Source organism: Acipenser ruthenus, chromosome 23 (assembly GCF_902713425.1).
Source record: "Acipenser ruthenus chromosome 23, fAciRut3.2 maternal haplotype, whole genome shotgun sequence".
Classification (NCBI taxonomy): Eukaryota; Metazoa; Chordata; class Actinopteri; order Acipenseriformes; family Acipenseridae; genus Acipenser; species Acipenser ruthenus.
This window is the reverse complement of record NC_081211.1, coordinates 5,759,283-5,775,207: the sequence shown is the minus strand read 5'-3', so window position 1 is coordinate 5,775,207 and position 15,925 is coordinate 5,759,283. Positions and strand designations below refer to the sequence as shown.

Sequence of the window (15,925 nt, the reverse complement as noted above, 5' to 3'; positions counted from 1 at the left end):
GTGATATCTTGTAACAATTGTAAGTCGCCCTGGATAAGGGTGTCAGCTAAGAAATAAATAATAATAATAATAATAATTTGTGGTATCTTTTTTTTTCTTTCAGGAAATGCATTAAAGTTCAAAATAAAATTCTGAAAACCCAGGGTATAAATTTAATTCTTATACACTCATAGTAGAAATTAAAGGAATTCAGATTAATGCTAAGCTTGGTTACTGCATGTTTTTTTCCAATGAGCTATGCATTTTCATGTAACATATCAGCACTCCATATTGGTATTACAAAATCTTGTACAGCATTCGGTGATGTTATCCAAGATGTTCTTTTCGTTTCACTGGATGGCTGTTTGATACCACTAAATCATTACCTGTAGTAATCCATTGCTTTGCGCTTTGTCTCTTTAAATTTCTACTTGCACCTGAAGAAGAGACTTTTGAGGTCTTGAAAGTCTTGTAAGTCACAGTTAATCTAAAAAAAAAAAAAACAGTAACAACTGTTCCTATCTGTGAAAGTTTAGAGGACTCAAATATAGTACTTCAGAGCAAATAGGATTCTTACCAAAGAAGTTAACTCCTTTTCATAAATGAGCTTTATTTCAAGGTAAAAGCGTAATTTAAACAGTCTAATATGTATAATACTTTGATGGTTTCTGCAGGTACAGAAAATGAGATCTTACCATGTGTATGTTGTTTTGCCCATTGAGATCCGCATGTACAGTAATACCAATGGTTAACTATTTACAAATTACATTTTTTGTTTGATGCACAGTTACATGTGATTTCATCATGGACAGGTTAAAAAAAAGGAACACATATGTTAATCAGAACCTATAACAAAAACTACATATAATCTAACAACCTTGACTAAGAACCACCACAAAGTGGCTTTTTTGAATGTTTTTGGTTTGCACTACAGAAGCCCCCCTTTCATTTTCAAAACTTTTAAGGCAGGGATTGATTATGGTTCTTTAAACACAAAGTCTTATCCGTTCATATTCAAGACATTTTTTGCTAGATGTACACTATTAACATGCAAACACTTAAGGCAGGAAATAGCTTTGAGGTTCTGATCTTTACAAGATGAGCCATTTTGATTCAGTGTACTAAAATGTACAATGACCCCAAAAAATACTTTAAACAGATCACCAGTTTCACAATACAGTACTAGTAGCTAAGCTTCACTGGTTGCTATACCAGATGAAATTGAGAATGGAGAATAAACAATAATGCTGTTCAGAGAGGCTTAATAGCACTGCTTAAATCGTATGAGCTTCTGGAAAGCTTGCTTGAACTCATCGTTGAAAGCCGTGTAGATCACTGGGTTGATGAGGGAGTTCAGGTACCCTAGCCAGGTGAAGAAATCAAAGAGCACTGGATGGAACCAACAGGCCTCCTGGCAGATAGATATTACCAAGGTCACCACGAAGAAGGGCAGCCAGCAAAAGATGAATGCTCCCAGGATGATCCCGAGGGTCTTGGTGGCTTTCCTCTCTCTAGCCGCACAGATCCTCTTCCGCTCCAGCACACTATCTGCCAGCTTGACCTTGACGTGGTTTCTGAAAATCGGAGAACCTCCAGGCTGTAGCTGGCCATCTTGGTTAGAGTTTGAGTTAATGGAGCAGAGCGAGGACCCATCAGATCCACCTATCAGCTGGGCTGTGGTAAAGCGCTTCCCACAAGAAGACGGGGGCTTGAAGATCCTTGATCTGGCAGCCACATATATCCTGCCATAGAGGATTATCAGCAGCACAGTGGGGATATAGAAGGCCCCAAATGTGGAGTAAATGGTGTAGAAGATGTGGTCGGTGTTGACGTTGCAGTCTGCCAGCTCCTCGTGAGCTTTGGCCTGCCTCCAGAAAAGGGGAGGTATGGAAATGCAGATGGAGATCACCCAGACCACAGCGATCATGACCCCCGCTCTACGGGTGGTCCTTTTCTTAGAGTACTCAAGGGCATCCGTGATGGCCCAGTACCGGTCAAGAGCAATGACACAAAGGTGCAGGATGGAGGCTGTGCAGCAGGTGATGTCCGATGACAGCCAGATGTCGCACATGATCTGCCCGAATGACCAGGTCTTGCTCACAGTGTAGGCAATGCTGATTGGCATCACCAATATGGACACCAGGAGATCAGTCACTGCCAGGGAGCCTATGAGGAAATTAGCTGGAGTGTGGAGTTTACGAGTCAGGAAGATGGTGATAATCACAAAGATGTTGGACAGGACCGTGGCCAGGGTGATGATCCCCAAGATAATGTACAAAGAGATCTGCAGCCCCAGGATGCAGTTCTCGTCCCAGGTGCTAATCATGTCACTGAAGTTCTGTGAGCTGTTTGCAGATAAGATCTGGAGGTAGATATCTGCAGACTGGTTGGTTTGGGCCATCATCAAAACTTGAACCACAAAGCAATTCACAAATTTTTGAATGCCTCCCAGTTAAATTAATTTCGAGTTATTTCTTGGGGAAATAGTATAGGTGTTCAATTATGGTACCTATATTATTGCTTTTCAAAAGTCCAAATCTAAATATGTTTCATGTTCATGTTTTACGCCAATATATTTTTAGCACAACAACTTCTAGTTCAATAAAAAATACACTTAGTGCTGGATCTGCTGTTCTCTTTCACAGCAGATTCAGCACAGCAACAATGCAGACTGCAACACAGGTTTTGCTTCATCATTTGTTTTGAGATCAGTCTTTTATTTTTGTCAGAAATATGTCTGTTACATACAACTCTTTTGTTAGTAGGGCTTTATTTGATGTGTCTTGGGGTTCAGTTCTCATACGACCAGCTGTTTGGGCTCTAACCAAAATCAAGGGCATTGAAGCAAGCTTCACAAGACAAACTTAGAATCATCTTCTTCTACTGTGGACATCTAGGAGTGTAAAGGGCTGTAGGCTGCCTAACACCTGTGAAAAAGTGCATAGGTCACAGAATCCAGCTGGTTAGGAAAGCAAGACAGTTTCTTGAGTTGCTAGATTGAAAGTTTTTTTTTTTTTGCTCTGCCATAAAGACCCCATGGTCCTCCTTGCAGGAGCTGCAAACTCAAAAGCAGAATATTCTTTTCACCTCGGTTCACCTTTCAATACAGTGTGTAACAGTTGTTAATTTGTACCCCTTCTTTTACTCTCAGAGAGTTTAATGTCTCTGCTTCAGGATCAGGATATAATCAGTTAGCCTGGTGACAGATGGTTGAGATTCTTCTCCTGTCGTCGCAGCCCTAAAGGGGAGAGAGATCACATGTTACACTATGGAAGTGCACCCTCATTGTTTTACTATGTGGATATATGTTCTTGTTTAATATGTTGATATATTTTGGCACAGAAATTACACTTACATTATTACCAGCCATAAGCGACAACTCATTGCAACCAGGATTTGTACCAGAGAGTTCCTGATTGTATGTAGAGTGCTAGTACTTTCACTGCTTTGTGGAAGGCTAATTAGATATTTCCTCTCTGGCAAAACCCTCATTTTACTATCTCAGGTATGTAACACAACATAATAGATATTTGTAATCATGCACTAAACGTTGAATCTAAGATGCTTGAAGAAAAGCATACACTGGAAACAGCAACAGACACATTATTTTCAGTACAGAATATACGTCACCTTTAAAAAAGAACGCCTGCATACAGACAATGTTTTATAAGCTTGCAGGCTTACAGAATTAAATATTCACGACCATATTCAAAACTATCTTTTAATCCTAGTTGAGCCTCTGTGCCTGCTCTCCCAGAGTGCACTTGAGATTGAGAGGATGATGTTATTTTGAATTACTTTTATTTTTTTAGTTGCTTTGAACATAATGGAAAAGCATGCAATTGTAATTAATTTAAATTATGCAAAGTGCATCACACAAATTGTGTGTTGCATTATTTAAATAACCACGTTAACATTTCCATGGATGGTTGAACTGATAGCTCAGTCTCAACCAGGTGTTGCCTGGCCAGTCCCAGAATGTTGTGACAGCTAGAGGTCCTGGTTTTTGGTTGCTGAAGCTGACTAGTACTGTATCCATCAACTCAACTTTTCATCTCTTTCTTTAACTGACTTTTCCTACATCCCTTCTGGCCTCCCTTTGCTTCTATTTCCAGTTGGAATTCACATCAATGCATCACCAAGATTTTTGATGAATCCTAGCCAGTTCCAACATCACTGTTCATCTGATCAGTTCTGTTAGGATAAACCTCATGCAATTCAAATTCATGCAAATGCAGACAGATGGGTGATAGGATGCTGCAGGTTCTTAGTAGGATAGGGTCTTTATTTCTGCTCCTCTTGCCCTGACTTGATATCCCTTCTTATCCCTATTTAAAATAGTTTTCTGTAGCGATGTCAATTTGACCTCTTATTTAATGCACTTTTGGTATTAATATTCAAGATTCTGTGAGAGCTGGCCCTTTTGTTTACACTTTACGGTCTTGAAAATGAATTTGCCGTTTGTCCAGATTTTCATTTCCCTGTGCTTGCCATGACTGGAACAGTTCCTATCCCTAATGCAGTGCCATTATTTGCAGCTTGTAAAATCTGCTTCTGTAGCAAAGTAAAACACATTAACATAATGTCGGCAAAATAAAATTCAAAGCCAATATACTCTTGAATTTTATTATTTATCTTGCACAGTATTACACGCAAACTATTACAAGCAAATTCAAAACTAGGGTAAAGTTAGTGTAAAGCACCCAATATCATGTGATTATGAACTTTATGTATTGTTTTCATGAGTAATATCAAATACGAGCAGTTAAGTGTTAATTAAATGTTAGTATTAAAGCAATAGTCACTTCATCTCCAATTTCAGGGCAGCAGCACACTAATATATTACAAATGATTCTCTGCTCAAGACACTAGAGAAACCCGTTCTATAGTCTCAAGTGCACACTGCTCATTAAATACATCTCGATCACTCAGGCATTAAGAAGCCACGCACACTTGAGATGTTTGGGTTAGCATGCAGTTATGCTTAATTTGCTAAAGGAAGGGCCTCTAAGGTTCACAACAAGGATGCAGCAGGAAAGAAAGACTCAAGGGCTCCTGCTAATCTTGCTTTTGGAAAGACACTCTTTCAATAACATGCTTGAGGTTTGCTGTGCTCATTTCATTTGCTTTCTGGTAGAATATTCCTATCATTAGGAAATTTATATGAAAACGCCTGATTGGCAGGTAATAATGGACAGGCCAGAAGAGTCCAGACACAGTGCTTTATTTTAGTAGTCGAATGCTTCAGAGCATACAAACCTAGTCCCAAAGTTCTATTCTAAAACATACAGCTGTTTTGCATCACCCTATAAAATTAAGTAATTTTGCTTCAATAAAGTCGCATTAAACCTGCCGAATAATGTTACGTTAACATATTGAATTGCAATACCGCTTTGTACACTTAACCAAAAACTGACAAATTGAAAAATATCACGTTTTGAAATCTAACATGAAATACTGTACTACTATTATGGCTTCCGGTAGACTTTCGCGATATCCTTTCGTAGTTTCTTTGATTACATGATGTTAAATAAAATCCTAAATTATGCTCATATAGTGTATTTTTTTTTATCATTCGGTGACGCTAACGTCTGGCTGTAGCTGTATATTATATAAAAATGATCAAGTGTTTGGCACGGATATTGAATCCAAAAGCATGTTTGTCTGCGGGGGTCACCGAAAAGAAATATACCCTGGAGCAGGATTAGTTAATAAATTCTACCCTGCTAACCTTAAGCTAATTAAACCTGTGTCTGATCTCCTCATGCAATTCCCTTTATTAGTATAGACCCTTTATTAGTACAGACACTATTCCCTTTCTTAGTACAGAGGGGCAACAGCACAACCATATAAAACTAGTAAAACACTGCTCAGAACAAGCATTTAACTTCTCCATCCGGCAACTAAGTGGCTTCTTACTACTTTTATATTATAAAATGATTGTATTCCTCTAAGATGCGCTTTGTCTCAAAGTATTGCTCCACAAAGAACCGGAATGACCAACCCAGCATTACTGTATTGCGAATGAAAACTCATCCCATGCAAGTGGAGCCCCATTAAAATGGCAACAAACCATTTATTGAAATAACACATTTGTAGCATTCCAAATGTTCTTGCAATGTCTGATTCAGATAAAAGGTTGCTAGCTAGCTGTCTGGCAGTGCAGCAAAAAAGGTTAGTATAACAATACATTCACAATAAGAAAAGAAAATGTATTTACACACAAAATAACACAATAAATAATAACCATTGACTTCTGTTATTAGTTTGGCATTATAAATAATGCATTAAAACTACGACTGAGAAACCTGAGAAATGTTATAAAAATGAAAAGGACCATAATTAGGTAATCTAAATAATTTTCACATTTCAATGCTGGATTACTTCACATTCTCTGTCTGTACTCATAAAGGAAATTTCATAAAGTTACAGTATAATTCATTTGAAATTTTCAAGTGAATCAGGGGAGCAAAACCAGCAAAGCCCCAACTTAATGTAGCCAGCCAACCTTCATGCTGAACTCACATGCAATGTCTTCTCAGACAAGACTGGGACTTCTTCATTAGCTATTATCTCACAGTAACTTTCATATTTGACTTCAAGTTATTTTTGTTAACTTATACAATTCAAATGCCATATGAAAACTTAGGGGTCTATTCAGTGTGCTAGGAAAGTGTAATGTCACCACAGGGCCGTCTCCATGGTGACGCTTCTACACTTTCACTCTCAGCCGCCATTAGCCTTTGAGCTACTGGATGGTTTCCAAGATTGATTTTCATGAAACACTTTTAAAAACACTGCCAGAAAATGATACAGTGCTCCACCCCAGGCTGTAAACACGATCACCTGCTTGAATCTTGCCCTTTTTTCTTACCTTCCCAAAAAATAGAGAGACAACAAAAAATATCCTTATAGACAGGGCACCACGAAGAACTCTCAGTATTGCTCTAGTCTATTTTTCTAAACATAGTGCAATATCCTTTTAATGGCTTTTAGCATCAAATATCATTTTCTGTCACAACTTGAACATGTCCTGTTTTCAAGAATGATGTCCTTGAAGCTTCCATAATTGACCAAAAAACTAAAAAAGAAAAAGAAACAAATAAAACAAAAAACAAATTTGAAATATCTCAAATTCAATCTTACTTCAGTAATGGAGTATTGAACCTGTGCCTATATTTTTAATATAGCAATTGTCATGCTTCATTCTTGAATAAACTATGTGTAATATAAGAAATAACATCTGGGCTGCTAAATCACATGCAAATAAATTGGGTATCTAGAGCTTTCGCTCTCGTGGTTTATGATGTCACAGAACCCCTCGATTCTATATGTTAAACGCCAGGAAGGGTCATAGTTGAAGGATTTGACAGGTAACAAGACAGGAAAATAAAATTGAATGAATTACTATTTTAACATAAACATCACTTTACATTATAGTTAATGCCTGGGCTCAGAAGCTTTGCTGATCTTTACCTCATGACTAAAGACTTAACTGTTATTTATAATGCTTCGTTAATGTTTTATTGTCATTACTTGTACAGATTTGAGGCAGGTGCACAAAAGGAGTTAATAATCCATTGCATCATATTGCATTTTGTAGATTCGCTTTCTGAAACCCTAATTTGTTTAGAACTACAGCACTGTTAAATGTACTGAGTCATTCATGGTAACCACTGTAAATAGGGTTATAGATCGATCAAACCACAGCTATTAAAACACTCATGTTTAAATGACTCCTTTATAGTTCATTACAAAAATCTAAACAAATATTTTTTCTACTTGTGAGAGGTACAGACTTCATAGCTTTGGAAGCCTGCCAATGAAATACTATGTGGATTACACCTCTGTCTCTGATGCAGATTGTACTGCACTAGATACAGGTACCTGTGGGAATCTGACACAGATACAAAGGCATTTAGAGCTTGCTACATTTCTTACATCCATTGGGTCAGTGTTGCAGGGGGACAGGTTCATGGATACACTCTGGTGTACCAGCTGCACTTAGACCCCACAGGACTGCTGTAGAAAGATTTAAAAAGTCACTGGCATGTGATGACGGAAAGAGAAAATGATATATAAGTGATTCTAAACAACAAGAAGAATAGATTAGTTAAGATCACTGTGATGTTTCAGGCCTGTACCAAGTTGCTCTATAAAGGTAGGGGCGACAGTAATTTCAAAAAGGAGACATCCACCAAAAGATTTGAAATGAACAATTCTTTATTGCATTTGACAGATGGCCATGCCCATGATGAATGTATATACTTTGGCCCACGGCCTTGTCCATTAGAACTTGATAGCCTCCCTATGAGCTGGTTGAACTGTGATGTAATGACTACTGATTGATGACAGCTGTAGCTCCCGCCCCTTGAGCTGTCTGAACTGTGATGTAATGACTATTGATTGATGACAGCTGTAGCCAGTGAGTAGAATAAGTGGCACTCTGAACCACCTGCTCCCGCCCCATGAGCTGGCTGAACTGTGATGTAATGACTATTGATTGATGACAGCTATAGCTGGCAGGCGGACTAGCTCCCCTGGACAAGGCAAAGACAAGCATAGGCAATGGATATTTTTGGAACGGTTTGATTACGTATGTGATTAGAGGGAGGATCCTCCTTTAAGAAACACAACATAGTTTCCAAATATATAAGTTATATACGTACGTTACTCTTAGGAGGGTTAACAAACATATAGGTTTGTTACAAAATCACTGCACGCTCCTCAAAAAGAGAAATCCATAATACCCACGAACAAACACACAACACCGTGACAGGACTTCATATCTTGGTGCTTGGAACTTAAGGAGCAATGGAACTGGCTGTAATCAAGCGGTGTTTTGACAGGCAGTGCCCAGCATCAGCTTTTACTGTAGCTCGCAGTGGTTGTTTTGTGATGTGGACTAGGGTTGAGACCAACAAACGTATTGCAATACCATATTACTTTAATATCGCCAATGAATGCCGGTATGTAAATGCTACATGGATCTAAGAGGATAATATGTTGCTGCCAATAATAGGAAATTATGCCCCCTAACTACAAATATATATGTTATAATGTATTTTCTACCGTTAATGAAGCCATGTTTTAAGAGTGTCCTGGGAGACAATACAACGCAAAAATCACAGAGAAAAATCTAATAATTACATCATACTTGTATGGACATCAATTAAAAACCAAGCTTGTATTGAAATGGCAAATGACACAGTAGGACCTGAGGTAATGCTCTTAAAGGAGAGCTGGAGGCTATTGTTAATGTACCCAAATTAGCCTTATTACTGGGATCTGCTATATCTATTTGACAGCAAAATCCTCATGAGTAATTGCAGGATGTCAAAGGAAGTTAAAAGGCTAAATAACAAGGTGTTCTTAAAATATCTAGTTGCACTGAGAGCGGGACATGTTTGAGAGCTCTGTTGAAGCCACAGCGATGCCTTCAGCATCTGCATGTGATGAAGAAAACAGAAATATATATATAGGGATTCTAAACAACAGCAAGAATATATTAGTAATAATAATTCAGATATTTCAGACCTGCACCAAGGCCAGGATTCATTCAAATATATGGCGGCGCCACAGCCATTATAAAGTATAGCATTTTGATTTAAATTCAGGCCCAAGTTGCCTCTATAACGAGGCAACAATAATATACAAGGCATATAATTAAGGTGCCTCTTATTTGCTCTCCTGTTCCTGGTGTCTTTGCTAATTAGTGAGACTATTCTTCTTCTTCTTCTTCTTCTTATTATTATTATTATTATTATTATTATTAATTTGTCATTTAGCAGACGCTGTCATCCAAAGCGACTTACAGAGACTAGGGGGTGAACTATCCATCAACTGCTGCTGCAGAGTCACTTACAATAGGACCTCGGTTCTACGCCAATTAAAGCTGGCTCCAAGACAACTTTAATTACAGTATGCTAGAAACAGCAGACCCTATGCTTGCTAACCCCTTTTCTGGGGTCATTAAATCTTATGGTTAAACAAGAGGTAAATTCCTGAACTAGAAATACTAGGCTACAAACCAGAGAAATAAATCCTGGTAAAGATGTCAAAATAAATTTGGTAAACTATTCTCTTTCAGCTTCCAACGCTACTGTTAAATCTGTTTTACAAAATTACAATAGTTGTTCCAGACAGTTTTTCTGTACCTGTAAAGCTGGAACGCAGCAAGATATGGTGACTGCACAATAAGAAAAGCCACCTTCTGGTGAAATAAAACCCTTTATTAATTATCCACGCTACAATACTTCATCTGGATAGTTCTGTTTTGCTGTTAAGATGTTCTCTTTTGTTCATTTTAATTGGTTGCCATCTTGCTTGCAGTGTGATTTTGCTATTGTTGTTGCATCCAGTGATGTTGTTCAGTGACCTTTAAACTCAGAACAGAGGTCAAAGCTGCACAGTCCAATTCCTTGTCAGTTTGGCTGAATGTTTAACCTGTCTATATTCAGCGCATTAAACTTTGTCTTGCATGCTTTTAAAACTTCTGTAGACCAGGCATAATAGGAGCACGCATCAGAATATTAGCTTGAAACAAAATGTACGGTACTGCTTTGTGTTAAGATTAATAATAAGCAATGTAACTGACACACAGTTAGAGATAATTGCTTTATTAATTTCACTCCTCTTCATTGCTGTCATGTTATTATAATCTTACTAAATGACTCATCAAACATACAAGCTACTTTCAAACTTTCTGAATGAAATCAGGGATAAGACAGGTTTCAGAAACTGATTTTCTTATCTCAATGGGTGTATCGGGCTTGTGTGCGATCATTTTATATAACACAGTATCTTTATTTCCCACTGAAACCCGTTGTTAATATTTGATGTACCGAATGTGCTATTGAGAACAGTCTAGTGCACTGCAGCCATTTCAAACAGCTTTATTGAAATTATATCAGAGGGCCTACTTTAAAAGACATCTACCACCTGAAGGCTTTCACAGCTGTTCCAGTCAGCATGTGGGCATGGCTGGCAGGTCTTGAATTAGCTGATACAACTTGCAGGAGCACGTTGCTCATTCACAGTCAGGGAGTCTGTACAAGTGCCAGTTATCTATGAGAAGGGCCAACAGAAATCTGAAACCCATTGTTAATATGAAATCTGCAGCTTTTAGCAATATCGGCAGAGAGTTTATGAAATCTGAAAACGTTACAGACAATGCAAATGCAACGGCTTTTGTCTCTATCACAAAACACAAAATTCAGTCAGTCATTGCTTCAAGAGCAAGTAGCGGGGTTTCGAAATGTAAAAAGTTGTCAGGATGTTAACAATGGAAAGAAAAATGACAACACCTGGGGGCATGTGAAGACAGGCCAAGGAGTGAATGGCAGAGGGTGGTGAGGCCAGGGCTTAAAGGGATGAGCAAGGAAGAGTTTAAAGGAACTGAACTTATTCAGCTAAAATAGCTCATTAACTGTATCCAATACTTTAAGTGCAGCACAGAAACCAAGACGAGGGGACAACGTTGGTAATTAAGTGGAGATAGATTGAGGACAGAGGGTAGGAGACACTTTTTAACACAAAGAGTGGGAAGGGGATGGATAGGTTACTAAGCCATGTTGTTGATACTGAATCATTAGGATGCTTTAAGACTCGACTTTAAGAAACCAATCAGCTAGTAGGAACCAGACAAGCATTGATGGGCCATATGGCCTCCTCACATTCATAAATATGTTCTTATGTTCTTATGAATATTGTTTGCTGAGCAAGTTCAAGGTCACTGTGTTGGAAAGCAATATGAATGGAACAAACCTTTTTTATCAGCTGTATTGTAAGATAAGGCCTTTCTGTTATTTGCAGTTGTAAAGTGCAATATTTTCCTATCCTGGTAAATTGGTGTCTTGAGTCTGAGTGGGTTTGTAAAGTGCTATATTAGGTGCAGATTGTATTTGTGAGACAAACAGATTGTGTTTGATTATTAACTCACATCATGGTGGACATATATGAGCCTGGAAGCCCCTATTCACCAGTGGGCAATATGCACCATTGTAGCAAAAGGAAAATGAAACTGTCAATGTTACAGAACTAGTCGGGCAGAATCTGGAGTCCGCTTTGTTACAGGTTCAAAGTGTTCCCTGGAGTAAAGAGTAAAGACAGCTCGTCCCGGCCAATGTGTTTTTCCATTGTAATCCCACATGTACATCTTGTACATTCATCTTTATTTTTCAATAGCAGGAAAGGGTTTTGTAATGCAGTCTTGGAGACCACTTGGCATTTAAAAACATATCACTTCTTTTTTTTTTTTTTTTTTTAAAGAAGCTGTTTCTAAAAGGAACTAAAATGAGTTAGAGCATTAAAGCTATCAGTTTGCTAGACATCCATAATGTTCAAACTTCATAATGCACAACTTTTTAGCACGCTAGCATGTACAAACCATAGGGGGTTCTATGAATGCATTCCAAAGAAAAAAAAAGCTAACCTTTTTTTATTTGGGACAGATCACATCCTTAATTGTACAGCATTTTAACCTTTCTTTGCATACCGCCTTAAAAACAGACACAAAAGATTCAACAGCCTCTCACATAGCAGAAAATATGACAACCACACACGTATACATCTTGTTTAAAAGTTGGTATTGGTTTCCATTTAGTGCAAATAAGAGACCCTATAATTGTATAATTGTCTATAATCGCTGCAATTTTCTAACCAGACCTCCAGGAATGGGGAGTATCATTATCCATGTCTGCGTTAATGCCATTATTATATTATATCATTACACACAATAGGAATTATTACTGTGCACGTTCTGTATATAACCATTACAGTAGCTTGCTTGGAACGTGAGATACCACAAAAAATCACACTGATAAGAATCTCGGTATACAACAGCTTATTACACGGGTTCTTCTGTTGACTAGCCTGCAGGGCAAATCATCATAGTGATATACTGTACCAGTACTAGTATTACACGCCTTTAAGATTTCTATTGTATTTTATAGTATTTTGATGTATGACTCGTATACTGAAGTCTATGCTAAGGTTTACTTTACTTCAGACGCACACAAACACAAATTTACGAAAATAAACATTACATTGTAAAGTAAATAAATACTAAAAATGTTTTTGTTTTGTTTTTAGAATCTGTTGCATAAGATGTATGCCTTTAGTTCTCTTACATTTAATTTACAGTGCAAAATTAATTTCTGTAAGGGTGGGTATGAAACACGGACCAGACCCGAATTCGGACCCGGATTTTCTTTCCAGAACTTGTATCGCAACCCGGACTGGACACTTAAAATAATGTATTTTTATACTGAGCGCCATAGTTTCCCCTTTCCCTTTCTCTAAACTTAAGGCTAATGTATAGATAGATAGATAGATAGATAGATAGATAGATAGATAGATAGATAGATAGATATGTAAAACCGTGGTTATTATCTATTTTAAACTAGCTGTTTAATTTCAAATTTTAACCTCTGTTTTTGCTGAAAACAAGGTACTCACTTATAGTTTAACATAGAAAAATAGTGGTCCGGCAAATCCGGGTCCGATCTGTGTTTCATATTCACCCTACAGGTTACAGTGTTCTGTTAATGCACGTATCACCTATTGCAGATGATGTGCATTGAGATAGTGACAGAAAATAATGTGTGTGTATATATATAGCTGTCAATAAAATGAAACACAAAACAGCACATGTTGCTGTACACAAAAATAAAAACTACTGGTACACTTTCATATATATATAAATATGGGTTATTATTTTGGGTCATAAATTTATTTTTAATTAAGTAAGCGACCGACTCCATTAAAAGTAAATGCATAAGTAAATAAATAAGACATACCCTTTTTCCAGTATCTTAAACAACTCTGAGGTCCTTTTTTTTAGCCTGGGAAGTATAAATTCAGAACAGATTTTTTTTTTTTCTTTAGGTAGCAGAGATAGTCCCAACTTTAGGTACTGCATTAGCCATACTGAAGATTCTGTCCTTAAGTCGTTTCCGGTTTTTATTTATTTATTTATTTATTTATTTATTAAATGTTAAGCGTGGCTACTGGCTTAATATCAGATGCCCTGGAGAACAAAACCTGCAACCAACACTGACAGGTGAACGAGCTGCTTCTGTTTTGAATCGATGTGGATGGAGCAAGTGCAACTCTTCATTTGAAAGCGGGGTAGCAGTCGTCCTCAATGCATAAATAAACATAACTGTCAAAGCTGTTTGTTTTTTGTTTGTTCGTGTTTTATTGTTTAAAATATCTCTCTCTCAGTCTGTCCAGAGCTGATCCGCTCAAAGCAATCGGGTCCTAGAAAGCCGATGTTTTAGAAAGGGTAGTGTAGTCCCTTTTCAGCGAAGCTCTTCTTTGTCGAAGCACTAGAGGTAAGGACAGTAGTGGCTCTAATCCAGTATAGCAGAGAAGCAATTAAAAGATTTAACTTGCCAATATGATTGTATAAAAATGACGCTCTCTGGAGGGCTTCTGCAGCCAGCTCTCATACATTAGTAAACTCCAGCGTGACATCTAAAATAAATCTTTTCTCAACTGTCGTCAGAAAATAAGCCGCCTGACAGCTCGGTTTAGAAAAACAGTTTTATCGTCGCTGTGTTTTCCTCTGTGCAATACCAAACATGTCGGTAATAGTAGAGATCGAAAGATGTGGCTAAGTTTGATGTTATTGCCTCGTTTACAAACAGGTAAAAACACAAACTAAAAAAAGTAAGTGCAGGCAACTTGGCACTAGGGAGCAACACAGCTTTAGGAAAACACGTGCTGACAAAGAGCTTCATTCAAATTAAGAGCGAATTGACAATATGCTAGTCTGTACAGCCCACTACACTTGCTTGTGGTAGAACGCATTGAAGTCTAAATGCGCAGGGAGAGAAAGTTGGTAACTCTTCTGTTTGACACAATAGTCGGGTTCGGTTCCCCCCACCCTCCGAGGCTGTCTCGGAAGGTCCAGGCAGCTTCATATGGAGAGACTGTGTGAGCAGTCTCAGCTCTCCTTTGGTTTGTTTTCCTGCACTTGCCTGTCCCCACTGCCTCCCACTCGCAGTATTTTCATTACAGCCAGGACTATGCAAGAAAGAGAGATGGAGAAGAGTGAGGGGAGGTCTGGGTATTATTATTTTTTTCCCCATTGTGTTTTTAATATTATTTTGTATTATAAATTAATGTTTTTGTTGTTTTTTTGCATCACACACACACACACACGCAGACACACACACACAAGCCTCCAAAACGTGTAATTAGTGAATATGTAATTGATCATAACGTAGCCTATAATAATGTCTTACTGTGCAGTGCTGATACGTTTTAATTCTTACACTTCTGTAGCGTATTTTTAAAAGTCGCAAACAATAAGAGAAACGGCGGTGGAGATAACTGATGTTTTTTTTTTCTGGCTTCTATAAGAATAGCAGTTATAATTAAAATGTAATCTTTAGGCTAATGATTTGTTTCCCATTGCCAATTTTTGGTTGTAAAGAAGAAAAAAGAAAAATCCTACAACAATTGTTGAGCTTGCTCGCTTTGGCCCCAATTTCCTGCTTTGGAACTAGTTTCATTTCGCATTTGATTTTAATATAGATTTCCAAGAAAGTAGATAGATTTCCCTGCTGTAAATACAGAAAGCTGCAGACAGGATGCTGCTCATGTCAAGATAATTTTCAACAGAAGCCCAAAGCCTTGTGCTGCACTGCAGTACCACATGTTAAAGAATTATGTAACAGATTGTAAACCAATCTTTTTTAGTTTTAGACCAGACTAGCAGTGTAAAGAGTATACATATGTATTCTAATCTGTGTTGACTAAGATTTATGTTGAATTCTTAGCCACTCTATTTCCATTGTAGCTCTATATACTGTAGAACACAAAAGGGATGGAGAGATGATCATTCTGGGTGACATTATGTGGGTTCTATTTTGTACCTTGGTTCTGAGTAATTCTATTTGGAACCTTTAACTCATTGAAACCAAGCTATTAAATGGTG

At 37.7% G+C, this 15,925-nt stretch overlaps 1 protein-coding gene across 1 annotated transcript; it reads right to left on the bottom strand.

Moving 5' to 3' along the window:
• Positions 1-581: 581 nt before the first annotated feature.
• LOC117413128 (5-hydroxytryptamine receptor 1D-like) lies at positions 582-14,933 on the bottom strand. The gene is made up of 2 exons (XM_034021882.3): positions 13,779-14,933; positions 582-3,217 (listed from the first exon to the last, which is right to left on the bottom strand). The coding sequence occupies exon 2, from the start codon at positions 2,381-2,383 to the stop codon at positions 1,241-1,243; it is 1,143 nt and encodes a 380-aa protein (XP_033877773.1). The 5' UTR covers positions 2,384-3,217; positions 13,779-14,933; the 3' UTR covers positions 582-1,240.
• Positions 14,934-15,925: the final 992 nt, after the last annotated feature.